The 23,275-nt window shown below is 43.6% G+C and overlaps 1 protein-coding gene across 3 annotated transcripts in view; it reads right to left on the reverse strand.

Annotated features, from left to right (window-relative positions):
• Positions 1–23,275, reverse strand: part of NARS2 (asparaginyl-tRNA synthetase 2, mitochondrial) — a 52,143-nt gene that overhangs the window by 8,634 nt on the left and 20,234 nt on the right. For all 3 annotated transcript variants that reach the window (XM_032099026.1, XM_032099025.1, XM_032099027.1), the window contains 6 exons: positions 13,365–13,497; positions 6,444–6,542; positions 5,971–6,008; positions 4,131–4,197; positions 1,980–2,117; positions 804–901 (listed from right to left, as the gene is read on the reverse strand). In XM_032099026.1, coding sequence (XP_031954917.1) covers positions 804–901; positions 1,980–2,117; positions 4,131–4,197; positions 5,971–6,008; positions 6,444–6,542; positions 13,365–13,497 — 573 coding nt within the window. The remainder of the gene's footprint in view (positions 1–803; positions 902–1,979; positions 2,118–4,130; positions 4,198–5,970; positions 6,009–6,443; positions 6,543–13,364; positions 13,498–23,275) is intronic.

The raw sequence follows: 23,275 nt of genomic DNA on the forward strand, positions 1-23,275 counted from the left end.
GCCCATGGCAGTGGGGTTGGAAGTAGATGGTCTTTAAGGTACCTTCCAACCTAAACCATTCTCTGATTCTACAAAATTTTTGAACAATCAGATAGGATCCAGAGAATAACTGTCTATGGAGAATTACCCCATGTATAACATCAATAATTGTTAATTAAACAGCAGCTTTGATATTCTGACATTGAAGTTAGCCTAAAGTTACCAAAAGTAACAAGATGCTGACCTAAGGCAGCAGGGAAGGAAGGGCCCACATGACACAGTATAGGTCTTGGGCAGTTTCAGTGAAGTTTCCCATGAAACTATTAGCAAAGAACCATATTCTCTGAAATCAGGCCCATCACTGAGGCCAGCTGCATCACAACTGGCAAAGCTTCTGACCAAAACTGCAATTCCTCAGTTACACAACGTGATGACAGATATCTAAGTTCTGTATATGTGACAACTTCCACCTTCACAATCCACTTTCAGCCACAAAAACTGTGAAGAAAAGGCTCAAGGATGAAGTCTCCCACAGCAGACCCTGCTCCAGACAGTCACAGCAGAGCTGAGGCATTCTCCTGCCCTGGCCTCTTAGCATAAAGAAAACTTTTCTTCTCTGGTGAGCTAAAACAGAGAGGCCCTTTGCACACCTACAACAGAAGCACAAGAACCTACTCAGATAAATTGATATCACAAAGACAAAAATAGGCTTCTTTTAAATACTATTAGCTGCCCTTGCACTCCTCTGTCTTGCCAACCACTGAGAGCTGCTGAAACACTCTCTTGGTCAGGCTAGTCTCCTGTCATCTGCAGATTTTCCATACCTCTGTAAGCGTGATTTGAGGAAGGGCAGTCGCTCCTCTCTCAAGCTGCCTCCACACAACTCCCCTACTCCTGGTACAAGGAGATCAACAGCTGCAACCTTCAAAGAAAGAAAACTAATTCAAGTCATGCCACACAGTGATTAGCAGAACAGTTGACACTGATGGTTTTTCATAAAACCCTACTGTAATTCTTCCAGTGTCCAGGACACTTACATAGGGATATGCACATACCTGAGAAGTCTCCTGTTGACAGGAAAAGGCTGGGAGGAAATTTTGCAAGGATAAACATCACTAATCTACAGAAACCTAAATGATAGCAGTGATGTCCCAGATTGAGGACATCCACTGCAAGTGGTTTGAACTGAATCTCACCAAGTTACTCTGGTGACAACCTGTGTGAGGTTATAAAGAACCCAACAGCAGCTCAAAGACAGCAAGACACACGGGCAAGTTTTCTGAAGCCCTGATTCCCTACTCTGATGCTGTAGCTTGTGTTCAGCCCTTTCTACCCCCATTCCTTGAATGGATATGGAAGCAATGGCACTCATGTGCTGGATCCAAGTGTTAGGATCCAAGTGTTAGGTTGTTAGGTTTGGGCTGTCTGTCTTCTCTGTTTTGTCTTCTAGGGTTACTTTTCTTATCCCACAGCTGAAATGTTGCTAGAATTAAAGCCACTGAAGCCACAGTGGTACATGGTGGAGTAGTTGCTCTGTTTAGCACAAGCAATGCTTCAGGTTGTCTCAGTTCAGTTGAGAAATCACAATTTCAAAGCATGAGACTTGATAAAGAGCTTACTTCTTGTGCCTATCTGCTATTTGAGTATTACATGGATGCTACATTTGGATGACGAGAATCACAGACTGCTTGAAACCATCCAGTTCTAGGCATTTCACCTAACAGTACAAAAGTTTACCAGGAAAAGAAATAAACTATGATAAACTTGTCTGAAGGAAACTAAACAAAAAGTTAACACTATCCCAACTCCAGAATCTTCCTCCTCCTGTTGTTCCCGCTTTGGGTATTTTTTCAACAACAGGAAAAAAAATGGACAGGATCACCTGATGGTCATATCTTATCTTGAACTTCTTGAGGGCAGGCCCAGCAGATGATGTCTATCAGTAGGCCAAGACACGTGCCTAGACAAAGAAGTGGTAGAGGTGTGACCCATGGACTCACTGTGTGCTGAGGTCCATCTTCATTGTCCCGCATGTAGAAAGGTTTGAGGTCATATGGGTAGTTAACCACAAACACAGGAACCTCACCACAGTGCTTCACCAGGTACTTCTCATGTTCCGTTTGGAGGTCACAGCCCCACTGTAAAGACAACAAAAGGGGCCTGGGAATCTGCTTTGGTGCCTCTTGACCATGGCAAGAGACCCAGCAAAATCCCTGTACATATAGAGAGATGTGCTGCTTCGAGTAACATGAAACCAAGCAAAGCAACTTCTCATACAGGTCACTGGGAAGTAAACAGCTTCACAGGTTTTCAGGCAGAGCAAAGCATGGAATATAGTATGATTTAACTTCACAGAACAGGGCTAGATCGTCCCTGCATCAAGCCAAAGCATCTGGTCTCAAATCAGGAAAAATCCCAAATGAACAACCAAAACCCGCAAACCACACTCTGCATACCTAAAGGGAAACAGGCACCTATCCGAGGCCAGCTTACTTGACCCAGCAAACCAGCCTTCTTTCAGTATTACCTTTGGTGTATAGAAAGCAGCTCTCCTAGGCTGATTGCTCTCTTCCCTGCTGTGTCCTGTTACATGCTACATTAATTCTCACTTAAGAAAACCTAGCATCCTATTAACCACTTCTTTGTCATCAGAAACCTTGTCATTTGCAATGCCCCTCACTTTTCCTTTTTTCCAGGGATGTTATAAATCCTGTGGCTTTTGACTTGAGACTCCCAGTCTGTTTATAGGACGTGCAAAGAATATTGGGGGAATGGAAGGGGAAGAGTCTAACAGACCTCCCCCAGACCCTCTTCATACTAAAATATCCCAAGTTTTCTGTCTCAGATCCAGGTAGTACAGATGCAAGATTTGAGGTTCTACACCCACTTGTGCACAGAGATGAGACAGTTACACAACTGGCTATGAGGGTGGCTTCAGCCAGAGGGTTATTTTCCTCAAAGTATCATAATGAGATAATGATTAAACAATATACACATAAGATGAGCACCACCACAAATGCTGTCTCATACTGGAGTGTGTGTGTGTGTGTGTTTGAAACTGGCCAAAATAAGATTTTTAGAAAACCATAATCTAACAGCTTTGAAAGACTAGCACGTTACTCTTTTTCCCAGTCCATGTCTATGCTTTGGAAAGACAAGGAATTCCCTTTACCTACGTTTAGAATACATGGTATTTTGACATGGTATTGGTTTATTAATCCTTGTCAAACTTTCAGTGCTATCCTCTTATCTTTCCTTTTTTTGAAAACTATTACAGCAACTCTTCTTAGAGGATTGCTACTGAATCTGCAACACTCTCAGCACTACTCACATACAGGAAAGAGAAGTGCCTTTGCTAAAGCCTTGGTCCTTCAACTGCAATCTCATCACTTCCTTCCCTCAAGTGTTACATTCTTCTGCTACACATCTCACTGCTTGTATTGCTCCTGTTTCAACCCCAAAGGACAAAAAGTTACACCTGATTTACAACCCAGCAAACAAAACACCCCAGGAGGCAAATAATCTGTGCAAAGTAACAACTTTGTGATATGAGAGCAAGTGCTGCTTTTCTGGAGAGCTGAGGGTGGACAATCCCGTGTGCCACGACCTTCCCAGAAAGAGTGTCCTGCAAGGAACAACTCTTCCAGGGGCTGTGGTTGGCTTCCCTGGGCAGCAGGTGATTTCAGCAAGTGTAGTGATTTCTCAGCTACAGGTGATTCCAGCTCTTGTGATTCAGCTCTTTGTGAAATCACCCGAGGCAAACTCGGGGACAGAGAGACAGGAGCCTCGCATAGCAGTTCCACAGAGGTGGCTTTTATTGTCCAGCAGCCCCTGTGAAGGGGAGGCCAGGGATGAGAACTCCCTCCATCAGGGCTTGGGGACAGAGGTCATATGGGGAAGGCAGGGGGTGGGGTAGAAACCAACTAGCCAGCTGGGTACAGGCTATTATCATATAGAAACAAGGCATGCTGGGGGTGGTTCACTTTCTCGACATGACCCAGAGGAAGGTTGCTTATCTCTGGGGAAGGTCTTCTTGCCCTCAGGCCTCTCTCCTCCAAGGGAGTGCAGAGGGCTCTTGTGCCAAGGGCTCCCAGCCCTCCACAAGAAAGTTCAGGCTTTACCTAAGGACACACCAGCTGGTAACGACCTACCTCTGGCTTGAAAGTGAAAGTTTGAGGAGCTTGCTTCAAAATTTCCACTGCTTCACTGTAGGAAATTCTGCCAGAGGAAGAAAAAAGTCTTTAAGATAACTATGAAAGAAATAACAAAGTTTTCTGGCTAAGTGCCACGCTGGAAAATTAAGGAGGCATTTCCCCACTACCATGCCAACTTGTGTGTAATGTCAGACTTCCCAGCAATGCTTCTTTGGACAGAAACCAAAAAGCATTTTATATGGCAAGAATCCTATGCTTTCCTGTGCTTTGGCTACATGCAGGGCAGGAAGTGCTAAGCTCTCAACACTTCTGCATTACTGCAATGTTGCATTTCAGTCAGAAGTGAGCTCTGCAGAGAATTGCTTCATAGAAATCTGTGGATTTTTTAAAAGAAAACAGTATGTCCTCATCAGCATAGCTAGAACAACATAGTTCAGGGTGTGTTAGGCAAAAATAACAGCCCAGGGTGCAAAGGGCTTGTAGCTCAAATGTTTCCACTTTACTTTGTAAAAACCATGCGATTTATGTACACCACTGTTTCTCTACTTCTCTGGCAGATTTGAGAGCAGATTCTCCACCAATTTCCACCAGCACAAAAGAACAGCATCATGGCAAAGCAAACAGAAAAAGTGCAGTGAACAATGCTCCAGGTTTGGTAACTGGAAATCAAGACTCACTGGAAGATAATGTGGCAGCCAAGTTTTCCACATACCAAGCAAAATGTTGTGGACAGAGAGAAGAAAGAATAATAAATGATCACAATAATTTCATCTTTGTATCACCACCTAAATCCAACTAAAAACCAAATTCCCTAAGGAGCACTCTTTACACCCTGTTACAAGGTTTCACTAAACCAGGGAAGGCTTCTGGAGGAAATACCTCAAGAAGAAATACATTGCTCCACATGTTTGGGTTATGTGAGGCCACAGACCAAATGAGGTATATATCACTGGCACACGTTCAACACATGTAACCAATGTGTGTAAGCCAGGAATGCCCCAGACCTGCCAGCAGCTGATGAAGGGAGAGACAGAGAGGGAGAAAGGGATGGTCTGACTCTCCCTCCTTTTCCTTGGAGCATGGGAGAAGCTGGGTGCAACTTTGTCCTTTCAGGAACATCAGTTAGGTCCAAAGAGAGGACTGAAATGGGGAGATGGTAACTTCACTGAGGTGTCCCCTGGTGCTCGTGCAGGCAGAGGCACAGGGGGGATCCATGATCCTGTTGCCCAAGTGTGGCTGTAGCTGCTTAACAAGATAACCAAGGTTGGGATGAGAACCCCTACAATGTTCTGTGGGATAAATGGAGAGCTCCACCATTTGAAGAGACAAGCAGGAGTAGGGAGGACGTGGCACTCCTGGGGGCCAGTGAGGGATACCCAAACCCTTAAGTTCTTCAGCACGAACAGAACTGGGATTAGGAGTTACACAATCAATTGGGAATAGAAAACCAATTGGGATTTTTAAATAGCATAAAATACTTTCATAAAAAGAGAGCCACTGGAGTGAAAGTGTGAATGAAAGCAGAGCATCAAAGCCAAAACCAAGCAAGACTGTGAGCAACCATTGTGCAGGTACATTGTGCAGGCTGGAAGGAGAATACTCTTGAGGATCTTGTTCAGGGGAGCAAAAGCCAAAGGCCAGCAGATTCAGGTGTCAGTCTCATGCAGAGGTGAAAGGGTATACCTGACAAACAGTAAAAGGGAACTGCAACTCATGCTCTTTTAGAGACATTATGCTAACCCAGAAGACACTGAGTTGTGAAAGAAAAAGAACATATACAAAATAGGAACTCTTTCCCCAAAAGCCCTCTGCAAGATCATTTTGAAATAGTACTTACATCATAAATTTGTGCTTCAGTATTTGTTCCAGCCTGCCCTTGGTCAAAACAAGAAAAACATAAACATGTAAAGCTACCCTTAAGGGTTCAGGGGAAAACTCAGGAAAGTGATCTCCCTCTACAGTGCAATTTGTGGGACTGCTTTCTGATCTAGATATAGGTCAAAATCCATTCCTGGCCATTCGGTGCTAAAAGGGTACCCAATTATTGAAACTGCTGATTCAGAGGCTGCCAGATGAAGTGAGAACTACAGTCCTACCACACTTGCTACCAGCTACACAAAGTTGTGTGTCCTCTCTCTGTTGGCCTGAACAACCACTTAAGCTCAAGCTGATATTTAGCTTTTTACACTTTCTTAACACAGGACAACACAGTAAAAAAAGAAAAAAATTAAAAAAAAATAAGCCTTCCCATAGCCAAGAACCCCAAAAACACAGGACAGGATTGCAGTTCTTTCCTGTCACATGCATTACCTTCTGTGCAGGAGCTATGTATTTATGAAAAAGCTCAACATCATGAGGACATTTGGAGAGCACAGTGCTTGTCACTGTCTTGAAGAGATCTTCCATAACCTAACAGAGAAAAAAGGAATGCATGAAAAATGAACATTGCTTAGGTGTCCCAGACTATAAATGAAACACAATACACATCAGCCAAAGGGTACAGAAGGAGCTTCTGTCCTTCTGCATGGCCAGACTGCATAGGAGGGAACCATCTTGCTAATGCTCCTAATCAGCAGGCTTGCTTAGTAGCTGAAGATGACTGGAATCTTTATTTTTGCTATGGGTTTAGGGCTTCAATGTCAGCTGATGGTCTCAGTATCTTCAGTCAGGTATCTCCAGCAAAATAAACCACAGCTAAAATATTCAAGCAGCAATCCTGGCCAGCCACAGACACATGTTACAACCATTTGTGGCTCTGGTCTTGACTAATTCTTAGTGAGGAATCTGTCCTTTGATGAACAATTCCAGATTTATGCTTTGTTGTTAGAAAAGGCAAAACCGAAGGAAAGAGAATAAATATGTAGTGTGTAGAGCAAACCCATCAAACAGATCTCAGCTAGGGAGACTCCGTGCAGTAAGGGCAAAGATGAGTAGAGAGCTAAAGCAGAGGACACATCAATGCAGGGATGTTTGAGAAACTAAAAAGATGTGGTTCCATTTCCCTAAACTAATGTGGATTAACTAAATGACATTATCATCCAATTTGGATGTACTTATCCAGTAAAACGGGCTTCACTCATTAAGAAATTAAAATGCCATTAAAAGCCCCCATATGGGATGCTACTGCATTTTCATCAACCCATTTTCTCTTTTGGTTGAGCAAAGCATCCAAGCCACTTGCTGTTGTGCAGACTAAGAGTTCCCATGGCTCCCTGTAGTTTTACACCAGCACAAAGCAGGTAGTTGACACCTGTGGTATCAACTGATGATCATCCCACCTCTTCTTCAAAATCACCCTCCTATTCTCATTTCCTTTGTAAGAACAGAGCAATGCAGCTGGGGCTGCACATCATCTCAGCCTGGGATGGGACAAGGTTTTTCCTAACAAAAAGCATCTCAAAGTTCTGGCACATTCCTGGTTGGTTTTTTTGATGAGCGTAATAACTGCTTTATTAATTGCAGATGATGCCATGAAGATTTTTTGCCTTTTCTTTTACACCTTTTTACAACTTCTGTATTCTTAGTGCTTTTTGCCTTCATTCTTGGACTTGTTTGTCAAACTAGGAGACTAAACATTTTAGAAGCTTCGTAGCTAGGCATCAGTGTGCCCCAGACCCCAAGGTCCTCTCCAGAACACATTCTGTAAACCAAGATAGAACCATCCAGGGGAAGGTTCCTTGGGGAGAGGGGCTCATTTGAGCCTCTCACTGGGCAATCTTTGATAGATATGCTAATTAGTAAGACCTATAATGTTATACCAGATCTATTGTGGGTGGGTGTGCATTGCTGTGTGCATTGAGGTGCATTTGACCTAAACATAGTGCACCTAAGGATCCTTAAAATAAATACAGAGGTAAAATCCCTTTTTCCCTTCTAACAGTGTCTGACTCTTGATTTTAAGACCAGGAAAAGGCATCACAGAGTTGACAGAAGTGAAGTTTCCCCTAATGATACCTAGGTGAGCAGCAGCCCCTAGATACCACAAAGCCTGTGACTGAAAAGATGAACCTGTTGTTCAGTCAGCAAATCTCAAGAAGAAGAAGCAGTAGGTCTATGCCTTAAAAGGAACCAGATCTTACAATGTAAGAGGAACATAAGGCACAGAAACAAAGGAGCTAGGCTACTGACATAGGCAAGATGAGATTTCAGGCATGTTGTTCAAACTTATGTTTAGAAGAACATCCTTCACACTTGTGCCAAGCTGCTGAAACACTGCTCTGTGCTGGTGAACAACCTCTGCATCCCACCAGCCTAGTGAAGCAAAGCAGTCCATTTGGACTCCTCTGGAGCCAACTCAGACTCAAGACTCCTCCATCAACCTGGGCCCTCCTTTTAAAAACGGGAAGATGCAAATAAGGGAACAGCATTATCATATGCAGATGAACAGTTTTACCCCTCCTAATACTCACAGAGGAAATGAAAAGCCAGCATTCCTGCTGCTGAGTGGCAAATAACCAAACAGTCAGCTTTGAACTTTCTTCAAAGTAGCTAGAAAAAGGCTTATGCAAATGAAATTAGAAAACTTCTTGGCAATTCATCTGGTTTCACCAGGCAGAGACGAAGGGATTTTACATTAAGCTTCCTCTTTCTAGAAAATGAAAGTATCATCTGGTTTCAGAAAAGCATGTTGTTTAATTAGCACTTTTTTTCCTCACTGTGCGATAAAGTAACAATTAGGTTCCCACAGCACTCAACATAAGCAGCTTCCTCTTGTGGAAAAAAGATGTGGGTGGTATGGGAAAAACAATCTGAGAAATATTTCCAGGTTTGAGACTGAGGTTTTATCCTGGCAAAAAAGACAGACACGTGGGTCATACACTGGCCTCCTCACTGCTCTTATTTATGACAAATGTGTACTAGGCACAAACAGTAGATGGAAAAAAAGAAAAGGAGGGAAAAAATCACTCAAACTGAGAATTTATGTCTTTAAGCAGAGAGTATAATTAAGGACTGCAAAGTAGGCTATAGGAAAAATGAGTGCAGAAGTGTAACCACTGGCTTACTGGTTTAAGGCAACACATGAGTTTGAGATACAGGTGACTGGTTTGAAGACACTCTGGGAGAAACATGTTTGACAGGAGACCTATACAGGGAAAAAGGCACTGGTCTCACATCAAGTAGCTCATCTCACAGGTGGGACTCCAGATATCCCAAAAGTCCAACAATGTGGTTGCTTCACAATGGCAATGTGGAAACTATGCTGGTAGAAGGGCAGGTAAGGATGACAGAGGTTAAATCTTTCTCCCTTCCTTCAACCCTTTTAGTCCACCTCTTTTGATTTTCACTTTTGAAACTTCAGCAGTATCAACCTTGGCCTTCCCCAATGTTGCTCTGTTATTTAATGGTTAACAGTTCAATTTTGATTAGGAGCAGCTCCCAAGGGTATTGCTTAATCGTACCCTGGATCTTTTGATACTGCAACTCACCCTCTTCCCAAATAAAATTATGACCAGAGTTGAAACAGAGCAAATCATCAATAAAGCAGCAGTAAAAGTCAGCAGCAGCAACTGAAGATGCTGTGTACTCCAAGGAAGTTCAAATCATCATTTTTATTACATAAGAAAAATCGCAGGACCTGCCAGTAGGATTTTTATTTATGGATTTACCTGGGCATGCATATGAATGCAATGTAGATCATAGGCTACTTACATACGAAACACTCACCAGTGGCCCATTATTTGTTGCCTCCATGCTTGCTCACACACACTGTACATGTGTGCACACACACACACACACAGAGGGGAGGATTCACATCTGGTCTTGGTCATAAAATCTTTTCTCTCAGCAACACAACCAACAGGTCAGGCCCTACTCTGGAGAGATGCTGTTGCTGTGCAAGGAAGGAGACTTGTCTGCCAGACCACTGCTCCACTGGCCATTGAAGCTGAATGCTGATAAAAGTTAGGGAAGAGAAAAAGCCTCAGCTATGGCAGCTGGATGCCACCTCAGACAAGGCACCTACAGTCCTGTAGATACCCCAATGTCCCTAAAGAGTGTTGTGCAAGATACTTAGAACAAACCTCTCCATGTGATTACCAGTGTTTGCTCCCTCAAAACTGCAGCCAGACTTGCCCAAGTGCCTCAGCCTTGGTACTGAAGACAGAATGCTGAGTGTAAGCTAGTCTGGAAATCAAATCACATACATCTTTTAGATGCAAGCTCTCTAAAGCTGACACCCAAAATCGGTGCTACTGATTTCATTTCACACCTGACCTCCCCTCTGTAAAATGGAGGTAACAATGCTCCATGTCACTTGGCTGTAATGACAGCAAATTAATTTTGATGAAGTACATAACCAGTGGAAGACAATACTTCTGCCCTCAGGACAGAGGTCAAATACTGAGTGTTAAATTGTATTCTTCATCTTAAAGAGACATATTCTCCATCCCTTAAAGAGACAGTGGTGCTAGGACGTGATCTTGTTAAGGAAGACTAACACTATGCATAAACTCCTGAAAATGCCCTCAGGAAAACTTCCTTCTGGCATTTCCTAACTTTACAGCCTAAATAATGTCTTTTTTAGTAGCATCGCTTTGTATGTGCTTTTGATGAAATTCAATAATGACTGTATCATATAGCCTCTCTGAGACTCCATTAGTGTCATGAATGAAGGGGGATCCTTTAAATCTACTGCAGTGCTGAGACAGTGGAATGAAAAATAGAAGACAATGGCCTACAAATACAACTACATGACACAGCATTGAAGAGAGAGGGAGAGACTGATAACAGGCATCTCAGGGAACAAATGAAACTGGAGACCTTGGACCTCCAATTCAGGTACTGGAAGGCTGACATCTCTGGTGAGTCCAGACACTTCCACAATTGGACCTCTTCCACTGCTACCTGACCTTCTTCTAAATCCTTCTCTTTCTCATCCATTTTGGAGGAGAAGTACCTTGGGGCAACCTGGCCCAATTTCTTAACTGGACTTAAGGAAAGAGGCTACAGAAGTCCCTCCTTAGATACCCTTACATGCACCCTGTACACTAAAGCAGAAATACTATCACCCAGCCATGCAGTGTAAAGTGCTGCACTGAGCACATGGGACTTTCCACAGAAAGCATTGTGAAACCAGTATTGTGAGAGTTGAAGCTTCTTTGTAGCACTAAAACATGTTTTGGCACAGAACAGAAATTTAGATTGCATGATTAAGACACGTGAGACTTCACAAGAACTGTGCTACTAATTTAGGAATAACTGAGCACTACTCTGTGCAATTACAGTGGGGAAAAAATGCTGCTCTAAGATTTCAGGCTCTTTGTTCCCAAATACATGTAACTTGGTTATTAAATCATCTTTTTTCCTTTTATTTTTTAAGGAAAGCTATGTTTCTTTTGGAGCTTTGGCTGAAAGATCTCAAGCCTCATAAGCAAATGGCAAACGTACATCTTTGTAGCAAGGCTCTTTAAAGGTGTGTATAACCAAATACTTCAAGACGTCCATGAAGAAGCTGAGCATTCCCAGCATGCAAACTTACTCAAGTGAGAGATACTTAGTCCAAATGTTGAATAGCAATTTAAAAAGTAAATTTTAAACAATCCAGCTCCTTATGTGAGGACAAAGTTTGGATGCTAACCCTGGCCAAGAGCCCCCAAGGCTTTCAACTGGGCGTTTTGCACTGAATAAAGAACTTGCAGATGACAATAAACAGACAAAACACCCGACGGGCAGATACGTAAGGGAACACTGAATTTAGGTCAGTTACACCAGGAAAGAAACTTAGGGCTTTAGAGCAACTGGCAGGGTTTTCTGTTGGTTGCGTTTTTTTGTTTGTTTCGTTTTAAGAGAGATTGCCCAATGATTTAAAAATAAACAAAATGGGAACTCCACTTCTGCAAGTAAGAACACCAGAAAATTAAGCCTGTTGCAATACAAACTCACTATGAGAAATGCAAAATAATGGCTACTAGGAGACTTCCTGTTATAGGGAAAGCTGCTCGTAAAAGACTTTGGGACAGAGGGAAGATTTAAAAGAGAGCACAAGCTGAGACTTCACAAGATACTTAGCAATAACAAAGGCAAAATTGAGGGGGAAAGTTCCGCCTTTCACTACAAATAAAAGCCCTACATATTCCAAAACAGTTCTCAAATCTAATTCTCTGATTGTCTGAACTGGCTGTTTGTACTTCAAAAGCCAGGAAATCAGGGTTCTCCACACAAGATATGTTGACTCTGTGTTGAAGGGCTCAAACACCACTTAACAGAAGACCCTGCTTATTATACTAGATAAAAGCAGTGAATATTTCAACTGGCTCCTGATTACCTAGAGAAACAGAGGGCTCAGGAATTAAGGTATGTACACATACATAGGCTGTGCTTTACAAATGCTGTTGTGGAGAAAAGGAGAGAGAAGAGGAAGAGCAGGATGCTATTCATAATGGAGCACAGACTCCCAACAGGTCAGTCCACACAGCCCAGTGCCATCCAGACATCCCAGATTCAGAAGCAGCACACAGAGCATGTCAGCTCTGCTCTCAGGCCATGCTGATTCAGCACTGTATATGACCCATGCTGAAGAAACCACCACCTGGATGTTATTTTATAAATCTGCAGCCAGTGCCCCAGGTAATTTTTTTTATAAGGTTATTTCTCCAATCGCTTTCCACAGAGCTTATCTGATAAATGAGAGTGCGTGTGGATGTTTACTCACAAGTCCTACTGGGTATAAGCTGGCTTATGCTGAGACTAGTAAGGTGCATTAGCATCCCTCATGTGGTTAAACTGCAACTGAGAGATCAATCCTGAAAAATCAAAAGCCAGCTAAGGATTTCCTCCAGTCTTCCACTAAAGCCACAGTGAACAGTGTATGCCAGAAACTGTTCTTCCTACTTGAGATTTCAATGCAGATTTCAAGGAGGCCTTTACAGAGAACACCAAGGGACACACTGCTTAAACACTGCTCATTCAGTGGAAAGGTGCTGAACATTTTGAAAGGGAGACTGCCACTTTCATTAGCACTATTCAAGCACATTTACGTTCCCTGGCAATACAGCAACTTTGGAGCTTCCCACTCAGATGAGGGCTGTGTGCACCTGTATCTTCCCTTCCAAATCCCCTTTATGGCCTAATCTCTGCTGAGAAAACCCTCCTCCTTGGGAAATACCTGTGCAACCTCTACATGGCTCACACAAAGTGAAAGGAGCTGTGACCTCAGCTGAGGGCAGGGAGCACAGCTCAGGGAGGAGGTAGGAATTCTGGTACCACTCCTGCATTAACATCTGGAGTGCCCACCTGCATGATGTCCTGAAGGCTTTCAGTGAAGGACAGCTCAGCCTCCACCATGTAGAACTCTGCCAGGTGCCGGCGACTCTGTGAGTTTTCCGCTCGGAACGTTGGGCCAAAGGTGAACACGTGAGTAAAAGCCCTGCAAGGCAGCAAGAAACAGGCAGGTCAGGTCCAGCACACAACTGAGTCTGTTACACCTAAAGTCCTCACTTTTCTCCCAGCATCTAGAAACAATCATGTTTCCAATTCATCTTCGACCAGTTTAATGGCACTGCTGAATAAGCTGCTGTTCCTGTTCCGTTCCTTCATGCAGGCATGGAGAGGGGTTATTCACAGCTCCAGATGCAGGGAGGTTGCACACACACTATTCACCTTTCTCTGAACACAAGTCGTGCTCAGGACACTTTTTGTGACTCTGTGGGAATAAAACCCAACATTCTGCAGAACCACATAACTAGAGAAGCACCCAGATATTGTACCAGTCACGCTCTCCTCATCCACGTGCCTTTACATTTCTTTGGCTGCAGTGCCTGACCTTCATGGGTGCTGTGAGACCCCAGTGCTCAACAGAGCAGAGTGGGCCCTGCTGCTGGAGTTGTTGGGCTTGTGAGCACTGAGGGGTGGCCAGTGAAGCCCAGCAGGATGGGAGGTCTATGGCGTGCAGTCCCCCTCTAGTGGTAAGACAGAAGTTCATTGCTCAGAGAGCCATCGAGATAAAGAACTCGGCTCTTCCACACAGCTAAAAATGGTTCAGCTGAAAGGGGTCCCTACTGCACAGAACACATCTGGGATAGAGGTTGATGCTGAAGCAACCAATGCATTTCCTATTATGAAGCCATTTCTCCAGCCACCTTTTGAGGAGTCTATTTAAATACATCCTCTCTTGTTCTCCAGTCATGTCATGCTGTGTTTCCACTTCCTCCGTGAGAAACCTTCCTATCAAACACCAACACACCTTTAAAAGTTTTGATTTTATGTGGGAAGCTGCACTCCAAGCAATACCTTTTACACTGTGGCCTATGAACACTTGGGCTCCTGGATGCCCTCAAGCCAGTGAGAGGTTCCCAAATAGATGCTGTGACATCTGTGCTTCCTCTCATGCTTCATGGGAAGATAACCATGACTGGGGAAGAGAGCAAGCTGCTTCAGAAGAACCATGAACTGGGCAGCTGCCATCTTTGGTACATCTTTAACTTGATGTTATTTTTAGCTCCTAGCATGTAGGAGAAAAAGAACCCGATCAGTACAGATTAACCACAGTCTGACACTCGAGAAAGGATGCATGCTAATTGCTGGGGCTGCCATTTGACTTGCGTCTTGATCTGCAAGCTTTCAACTTAAAAAGGATGTTCACTGAAGTTTCTGAACAGGCTAATTTTGTTAAACTGAAGTTTAAATAAACAAACACTACAAAAAGCAGCATTTTTCCTTTGCCCCTTATGGAGACATCTGTGCTACAAATAAAAGAACACACGCATTCTGCTTCACTCATCTGTTCCCTCATGTCACATGTTGGTTAAAGGTTATGATCCAAAGAAAGAGCACTTTTTTTCCTTGAGTTGCTAGTAGTAAACACACCAGAAGAAAGTTTCAGGTCAAGACTCTGAATACGTAGCCTGCCCATAGGTTTCTTTTCCCCGTGGCTCTCTTTTCCCTCATCCAAATAACACACTTTCTGTCTCCACTTTGCTCTTGTACCTGCACTCTCATATATGACCACAGCATTTACAACCAGCTAACTAGATTTTGCAGCAAACATCTTTCTTCAAGCATAATTTTCAGCATGACACTTTTCCCTCTGCTGCCTTTCTCACTTGCTGCGATGTTACAGAAAACTTCTGCCACTCCGTCATCCTCCTTCAAGCTGCCCTTTGCTGTAGCATCTACAAAACCTCAGCAATGTTTAGGTAAGTGATGTACCAAGACTATTACTCACTGCACAGGTCATTCATTATTATATCATCAGCTCCTTGTGATCCCCCATCTGTAGCCACCTGTTGTCCTGGGTTATACAGAAATTCATGTTCTTCCTCACACAGCTTTTTGGTTTGTTTTTTTTTTTCCCCCATGTTCCTAACAGCACCTGGCACAACAAGGTCTTGGATCCAAAGCGTGAGAGCCTCGACTGCTATAGCAAGACAAACAACAAGTATGAAACAATGAGTCATGCAGTCAAAATCATTTTATGTTTAAGGCAGAACTGGTCAAAAGCTTTTGTTTTCCAGGTTGCAGATGATGGCTACAGTGGAAAACAGGAGTTAGATGCAGGTTCTTGCTCTACCTGTCCCCATGTTTCAGGCTTTTGCTAAAATATTTCAATTTGAGGCCCTTCAGTTAAAGAAAGAATTTTTCCTAAATAAATGAGTATAGTCACAAGTTCAGTTTGTGACTGAGCCAGGATCAGATACAAGATGAAAGTATTTTGAAAAGCTTGCAATTGCTGAAGTACTCACTCAGGTCTGCACAGTTTGATGTGCAGGTCTCTAATGTCTCACTGACATGAAGGCCTCAAAGTAACACTGAAAGCTAAAGCGTGACACCAGCTGGCGAGCAGGAGATCCTGTCCCACAGGGCAACAGTCTGGCTTCAGGGAGAGACATTTCTCAGCAGCTGTCCAGGCACAGGCACTGACACATCAGTTACTGTAGGTTACTGTGGCAGAAGGACAGTCTCCAGCAATGCAGGCTACTAAGACCCTTTTGAACTGCACTTACTTCCTACTGATCAGCAGCCCAAGCATGATGACTAGTTACTCATCTTTCAAGGGGCTTGCCGATTGCAAGATACCTAAAACCAATAAAAATTAAAATAAACCCCATCCTCTTACTGCTTCAAGGTGTCAACGATGGTCAAACACTTCATAGTCAGAGATCAATTTTGTACTGCAAGAATAAAGCCTCTCTGTGCCCAAGACAGAGCTTTTGGGGAGAGCAAGTGCAGAACAACTCTCACAGGAATCAATTTCTGTCTTTCCTCAGCTCTAGGCACTTGTACACTGAGAACCCCCTACATTTACAAAACAAACCATTAGCACGGCAACTCTACGGACTATCCCGAGGTGCCCATCAACAGTATGTGTAAGGGCTTTGTGACAGCTTGTAGAACCTACCATTGCTGGAGTTAGCTCCATCACTGGTGTGGGGCTGAATTTGCCTGATCCTTGAAAGAAGGGAAAAACAACACTTCCCCTCCCCCCCCATCAAATAAACGCCCATCTGCAGGGAGGGGAGGAATCATTCATTTCTCAGGCTAACTGTAAAGGGAAAAGACAGAAACAAGTAACTGTGAGAACTTCACCAGAATCATGGGACCCTGGCAAAGGGAAACTAGCCAGATGTCACGCTGGCAAAGCGATCAAAGGAGCGCAGTAAATGCAAGTCATCTGGTAACAGCAATGTAGCACTGACCAGAGGCCTGGACACAGGCATAGGCTAACCTATGACACAGAGAAACACAGCTAAAAACACAGTCACTGTTATCAGCCCCGTGTGTGAACATATACAGTTTAGTGTGCCCTGCCACTCAAGATATTAAGCGAATGCACGCTGTAAAAATCCAGCCTTTATTTGTACTTCATCTGCTATAAAAAAATGTATCTGGGATTTGATACAGTATCACACTGAGCACGTACAGATATATCAGAAAAGAGGGATGGGAGCTGACTCTGCTCCGATTTCGTGGTACTGAGAGCAAACCCAGTCATTTTGCTCTGGGTGCATTCAGCACCTAGCACAATGGAGCCTTAGTGCAGGGCTGTGACTCCTATGCTCTATGATGTAAATAATCAGTCATTTAACATTCCCAGACCTCTGCAAGACTTCCAGCATTTAAAAATAACTTGAAAATTCTGGCTAAGTCTCCAAAAGTGCCTAGGTCAGTTCGGGGTTGTGGGCACTCAAGAGTCTTTTAAAAAAAAAAAAAAAAATCAGTAGTGCTAATTCCTCATCTCCAACAAAAGCATACACACAGGAGAGGAAAAAAAAGCCCACTAATCTGTTGAGCCTTTTTCCTTAGCCATTACAGGCAGAGCAGTAATGTCTGTAACACTGTCCTTGTACGTGCTACCACAGAATACAAGAGAGGCTTTGAAATGGGTCCCTTTGCAGTCAGCTTTGCCCAGATCAGAGCTCTGGACAGCAAGCCTGAGTGCATTTATGCAGTTCACAGGCGCTGCTGGGGTCGACACCACAAGAAGGCACAGAGCCACTTAATTAATTGCTCCCTTCCTGTGACTGTATTTCACTCTGCTCAGTTCTCTGGGAAAATTCGAGAGCTTAATGTGGAGGCCAAGAGAATATCCCCAGCACTCCTTCCGACACACTGAAATGCATGAAAAGGCAGGGCCCCATCCTGCAAAATGCTGAGCTTGCTCGTCCCAGCCCAGGGAAGGGCCCAGCCACTTTTAGCTACAGGCTCCCAGGAGTCCCTTTGGACACCGAAGCAGTACCTGGAAGCGTTGCTGGGGCATAGCCATCCTCTGCACGGATGGTGGAGGCTCGCTGTTGCACAGGCCACACTTGTGTTCTCCACCCTAAGATCAGCCACAAAGGGAGAAACTTCCCCCCTTTCACCTTTATTTTACACACTACTAAAACAGTCTCCAGAAGCAGCCACCTTTGGGAGCTTTCTGCCACGCAGAATGAAAGCTCATTTCGTCTGAGTTCGCTGACACTTCATTATAGAGGAAGTGATAGAAACCAATAGAGAAGTAAGAAGTATCCATACCCAAAGCTGCTTAAATCATTCTTTTAATTAAACTCATGCAATGTTTGTAGGCCTCAGCATCTCTGCCTCACTGGCAACTTTTACGGTGCAATCCAAATAGAATTAATTGTGCTGATGGTTCCCAAGCCAGGAATGGATTGTGCCCATTTTCTGAGCCAGGACTCCACACTGCTACCGAGGCAATAAAGACTTATTTGTGCTGTTGAACCAAGGGGATATAACTCTGAACAAGGCTATTAATCAAGAAGGTGCAATCCCTGCACAGTCAGCTTACAGCCAGTGCCAAGGTCACACCACACAGTAGTGACACAGCTGGAGGCAGAAGCTGGCTCCTGTGACTCAGGGCTGAGCACTAAACCACACCAGTACACACAGGGAGCAAAGATGTTTTTCAAAACTTCATCGCCCCAGTGATTCCTACAGTAAGCCATAAAAATACATTACCAACATGGCAGAGGGGGAACAATTCATTTCCATGGTGCCCTCACTGTCACTCCAAAATACAAGTCTTTGTAAACACAAGTATATTGATTACTCTGGCAAGGTCTGCAGGGACGAGTTAAGCTGAACAGTGACTTGTGCCAAATCTCATCTTTGGTCATGCCAAATGAACACAGTATGTCCCCCTGCACCATAATCCATCAACCCCTCTGTGCCATACACACACTAAAATATAGAAAATCTAGAAATAATAACTTCTAACCCAAATACAAAACAACACATGACATCAGCAGAGGAGGAGAGAACAGCAAGGTGACCCTAAAGCCCAGGAGTTTAGCTTTATCTACCCACTGTCCTTTCCCTTAGGAAGGGAAGAAGTTAATAAAGTGAGCCATCTGATTTAATTCCACTCTCTTCTGTTATGACTATATTCACTTTGAGCATGGAGGACCTGCCTGCTCCACTGAAATAAGCAGGTGACTTTGCTCAGCTGCCAGGAGACACCAGTTGGCTGCAGTGCTTGACCTGAACACGAATGGGATTGCTTAGGGATGCTGAAATTTTTATGTTGAAAGATATTCTGGCCCTGTGCACAAAACCACACACACACAGACAACCACTCAAAATATCACCCCAATGTCTCCAGGGTCTAGTTTTTGGAGGAGATGGAAGCCCAGAGCTCCTAATGACAATAGTGAGGGTACAGGTGCCCAGCAGTGTGGAGAACAGGCAGAATATTTTATTCTTGAGCTGGGTAGACTGTGTTAAAAAATACCTGTCCGAGTTGGACAGAAGTATCTGGGTTTTAATCTCAGTGTAAAAATAATACTCCCATTACTATTGTCTGGTGGGTGGGATTCTGCCCAATGAAAATGAACATTTCTGTTGAAAAGGCAGCAGAAGGGACTGAATTTTATCCAGAAAAAGCAGTTTTCAAAGACTCCTCCTAGGACATGCCATTTCTGCCTGCCCTCTGGGGAAATGCAGATGAGAAAAGCTGCGTCTTGACAAGGACTTTTGTAGCAGTATGTGAAGCTCAGGCCTGGCCAGCAGAGGTGGGGTGCTGAGTGCTGAGGTTTCAGCTCATGCTGCGACAAGATGGGACTGTACTTCCTTTTGTAAGCAGCCAAAATTAAACACATTAATGAAAAAAAAGAAAGCTGTCTAAGTTCCCAGACAGGGACTGGGAAGTGCCAACTTCCCCCTGCAGCAAGTCAGACTGAAGCAATGCAGCAGCTTCTCTCGCTGCAACCTCCAAAGGGCAGGGATGCACGATGCCCGTGAGGTCACAGGTGCACAGCACCCTCCTGCCATGCTCCAGGACCTGTTTTCCCCTTGCCACAGCTTCTGCTCCAGGTTCAGCGGCACAAAACAGGAGATGGGACAAGGATCCTTCCCAGGTCATCCCCCTCTGCTTGAATATGATCCAGGCACACTTGAGTAATTAACAACAAAGTGACCCATATACCCTAATTATCTGGCAAAGCACCCAGAAGTTTATTAAACCTCACAGCAGAGCTAGACAGTGGATTGTAAGTCTACAGATGGCAGGAGAATAGGGGAAAACTGAGACAAAGGACACAAGAGTTACTCAGAGCCATGTAAGTCGTGTGCTCCAGGCTCAAAGACATCATCAGCCTGGGTCCTCCACCCTTTTATGCAACAGTGTTGTACTTTATTCTCAGTGGAGTCTTGCTTTGTCCTAGTTTTGATATTATTGTTTCTAATTAAAGTCAATAAAATGACCGATTAGCAATGAAAACTCAAGCTGGGTTGATGAAAGCCACCAGAGTAGCTGAGCATTTATTTAAATAACCATGTCCCATGCTCTAGTTAACAGAAATATCCTACATAGGAGTGATACAAAATGTTTCAAAGATTTCAATAAAAAAGGTAGCTAAGATGTTTTTCAAACTTAATCATCCCATTGACTCCTACTCTCTGCTATAAAAATTACATTACCAACATGTTGAGAGGGGGGACAACTGGGTTAAATCTTTTTCCTTTCAAAGCGGAAAAAACCCATGTTCTCTAGAAACTACATTATAAGAGCCATGAAGAGGAGATTTAATTTTAATTTATTTTTCAGATGAACACTGGTTTTACAAACTCTGCAAATATCAATGACAACAAGAAAAAGCATCAGTGGGTGCATTACTGAACAAAAGCAGTCATGGTTCAGGCCACATTCTAAAGTTTGGGTGTAACTATTTAAAACCTCCAAAGCCTCAAATTCTGTACTAACTAAACAAAGTAAGCAACTGTATAAAAAAAATTACTAAAATCCACATAAAATGCAACATGTTCCAGCTGACTACAACATGTATCTATATTCTATTCTACTTCAGTACAATGACAGCTAATTGAAGAATTTCAGGGCATGTGCTAATGGATTTGTGCATCTATTTTAAGGAAAGCTGTGGAAGCAAATAGGGATGAAGCTGCCTGACTTCACATCTTATCCTGGAGTTGCTTCCCAAGGCATAGAGACTCCCTGAGAAGCAGGAGCTGCAGCCTGGACACAAGGCAGGTTCATGCTCTCATAAGCTATCAAGTTTGCCACGGCATTGGTTTGCCACTGATGGTCAGCTGAGCTGCCCACAGGCTTCTTGCTTGCCTCAGTCATAATGCCAAACAAGTTTGGAGAAGTCACCATGAATGTGGCTACTATGGCACAGGAACATGTGGGCAGAGAGCTGTAACCAGAGAGCCCTATTGTCACTCACAAAGCCACAGCTTCTTGAACCCCTGCAGCTCTCAGCGTTGTCCGGGCACACAGATGAAGTGGAGCTGCAAGGCCCTACACACACGTGGATACTGGGCTCTTATGACACAGATCCTACAGCACCTACCACTGATTGGATAGGGATGATGAGGTATTCAGCGAAGGAAAAGGGACCATGCACTGGATTCAAGACAGAAATATACTGGTTTAGCTTAGCTTACTTGTAAAATGAGGACTGAGAATTTCAGCTGATGACACCTTTCACCAGATGAGCACAAAACCTGTTCTTCTCTTGCTACCTGCACTTGATTTTTACAGCAAGGACATAATACAAAGACCACATAGTCCAAGACTGCTGGGATTGCATTCAGCCCTCCATGTGAGGACCCCAGAATATGGCTGAACTGCAGCTCTCCTCAGCACACACTCACCATGCTTGCAAGCAGATTACCTGCTTCTCCTCCCAAAAAGGTGGAGAGGAAAAAAGGACCAACAGGATACCCATGTGGACTGTAAAGCTCCAGCTAGCCAAGCAACTCTAGACTCGCTGTTGTACCTACAGAGTTCATGTATTTGGCTTCCCAGTAATATTAAGTCACTAACAATCACTGCAGCAGTCATGAACCAGACCGAAGCATGCAGTAATTGATTAAAACCAGACATGTCACGGTTGCTTTTTATAGATCCAATTAAGTGTCAGCCTAATTAATGGAAGTTAGTGCACTAATTATAAGAGTCTGCATTATGACTCAGACTGAAACAAATGTTGTGCAAGAAATGTCAGAAATTTTTTTCAGACATCCAAGATAAATAATTACACTTATTTTTGTTACTTCTTAGCAACAGGAATGTTATACAACTGGACATCATTCCTGCAGCTGCATTCAGAAGTATTTAAAATTATACAGTGTAGAGCAAATATTTGTTCAAAGACAATGCAATCTGTTTCATCATTAGCAAGTCATTTTGGAACCAAATTTTAAGAGCGTGTGTTGCCAGACTGCTGAGAATGAAGCCTCTTTTATGGAAGGCAGCCTCAAACACATCTCTGGGTTCTGCAGTGTTTTCTTGAACATCAAAATGACAGCTCTCTCTCTCTCATTCTCCATCCTCCATGCTTTGAAAAAAACTGAAGCAGTGGCATTTTAAAAGTGAAATTAGTGTGATTTCAGCACCTTCTGCAAACAACAGGAAATTCACTGAATTCAGCTCTCTACAAACTCAGGCAGACACAGCCAAAATAGTCTGGATGACTGAGATGCTTTTTAGACCCTCTCTGCAACCTGAAAAACCAGTTGCAGGATTGCAGAGAATATTTGGATTAGGCAGAAGAGCAGCCTAATACACGATGGTTTAGAAATCAAGAGGATGTGCTTGAAGAGAGGGGGATTAATTATGCTGCAACTAAACCAAGTTTGATAATTAGGTGTTAGCAGGCAGAAGTCAGTAAGAAAGGCTGAGATTTTAAGATAGCAGGAAAACACAAGTCCTGGGGATGTTGAACTGAAATTGAGCTAGAGAGATAATTCACCAAGATGGTATTGTGCCTGAAATAGGTGGAGAGGACAATGAGAACAAAGGCAAGAAAAAACTTAGAAGAAGAAAATTACTTGGGCTGGAAGGGAGCTCAGGAGGTCATTGGTCCAGTCTTCTGTTCACAGCAGGGTCAGAAAGAAGGCCAGACCAGCTCAAGGCTCCATCTAGCTGTGTCTCCGATGAAGAGCACATAGTTTCTCTCATCTTTTCCAATGCTTGACTGATTTCTTCACGATTTTCCTCCCTAGGTCCACTGAGACCTTCAGTTGTTTCAACTTATCCCCACTGCCTCTTGTCCTCCTGTCATTCACCACTGCAAAGAGTGGGGCTGTCTTGTGGAGAACCTCCTTGCAGGTCCTAACAGGCTGCTATCAGGTTGCCCCTCAGCCTTTCACCCACTTGCAGCGAACTTCAAGAGAACATGAGATGAACAGGAGAGGAGAAACCTAGTGAAGGCCTGGTGAGAGAAAAGAAACAGGTCTAAGGAGGG

The sequence above is a fragment of the Corvus moneduloides genome, chromosome 2 (genome assembly GCF_009650955.1).
Source record: "Corvus moneduloides isolate bCorMon1 chromosome 2, bCorMon1.pri, whole genome shotgun sequence".
NCBI lineage: Eukaryota > Metazoa > Chordata > Aves > Passeriformes > Corvidae > Corvus > Corvus moneduloides.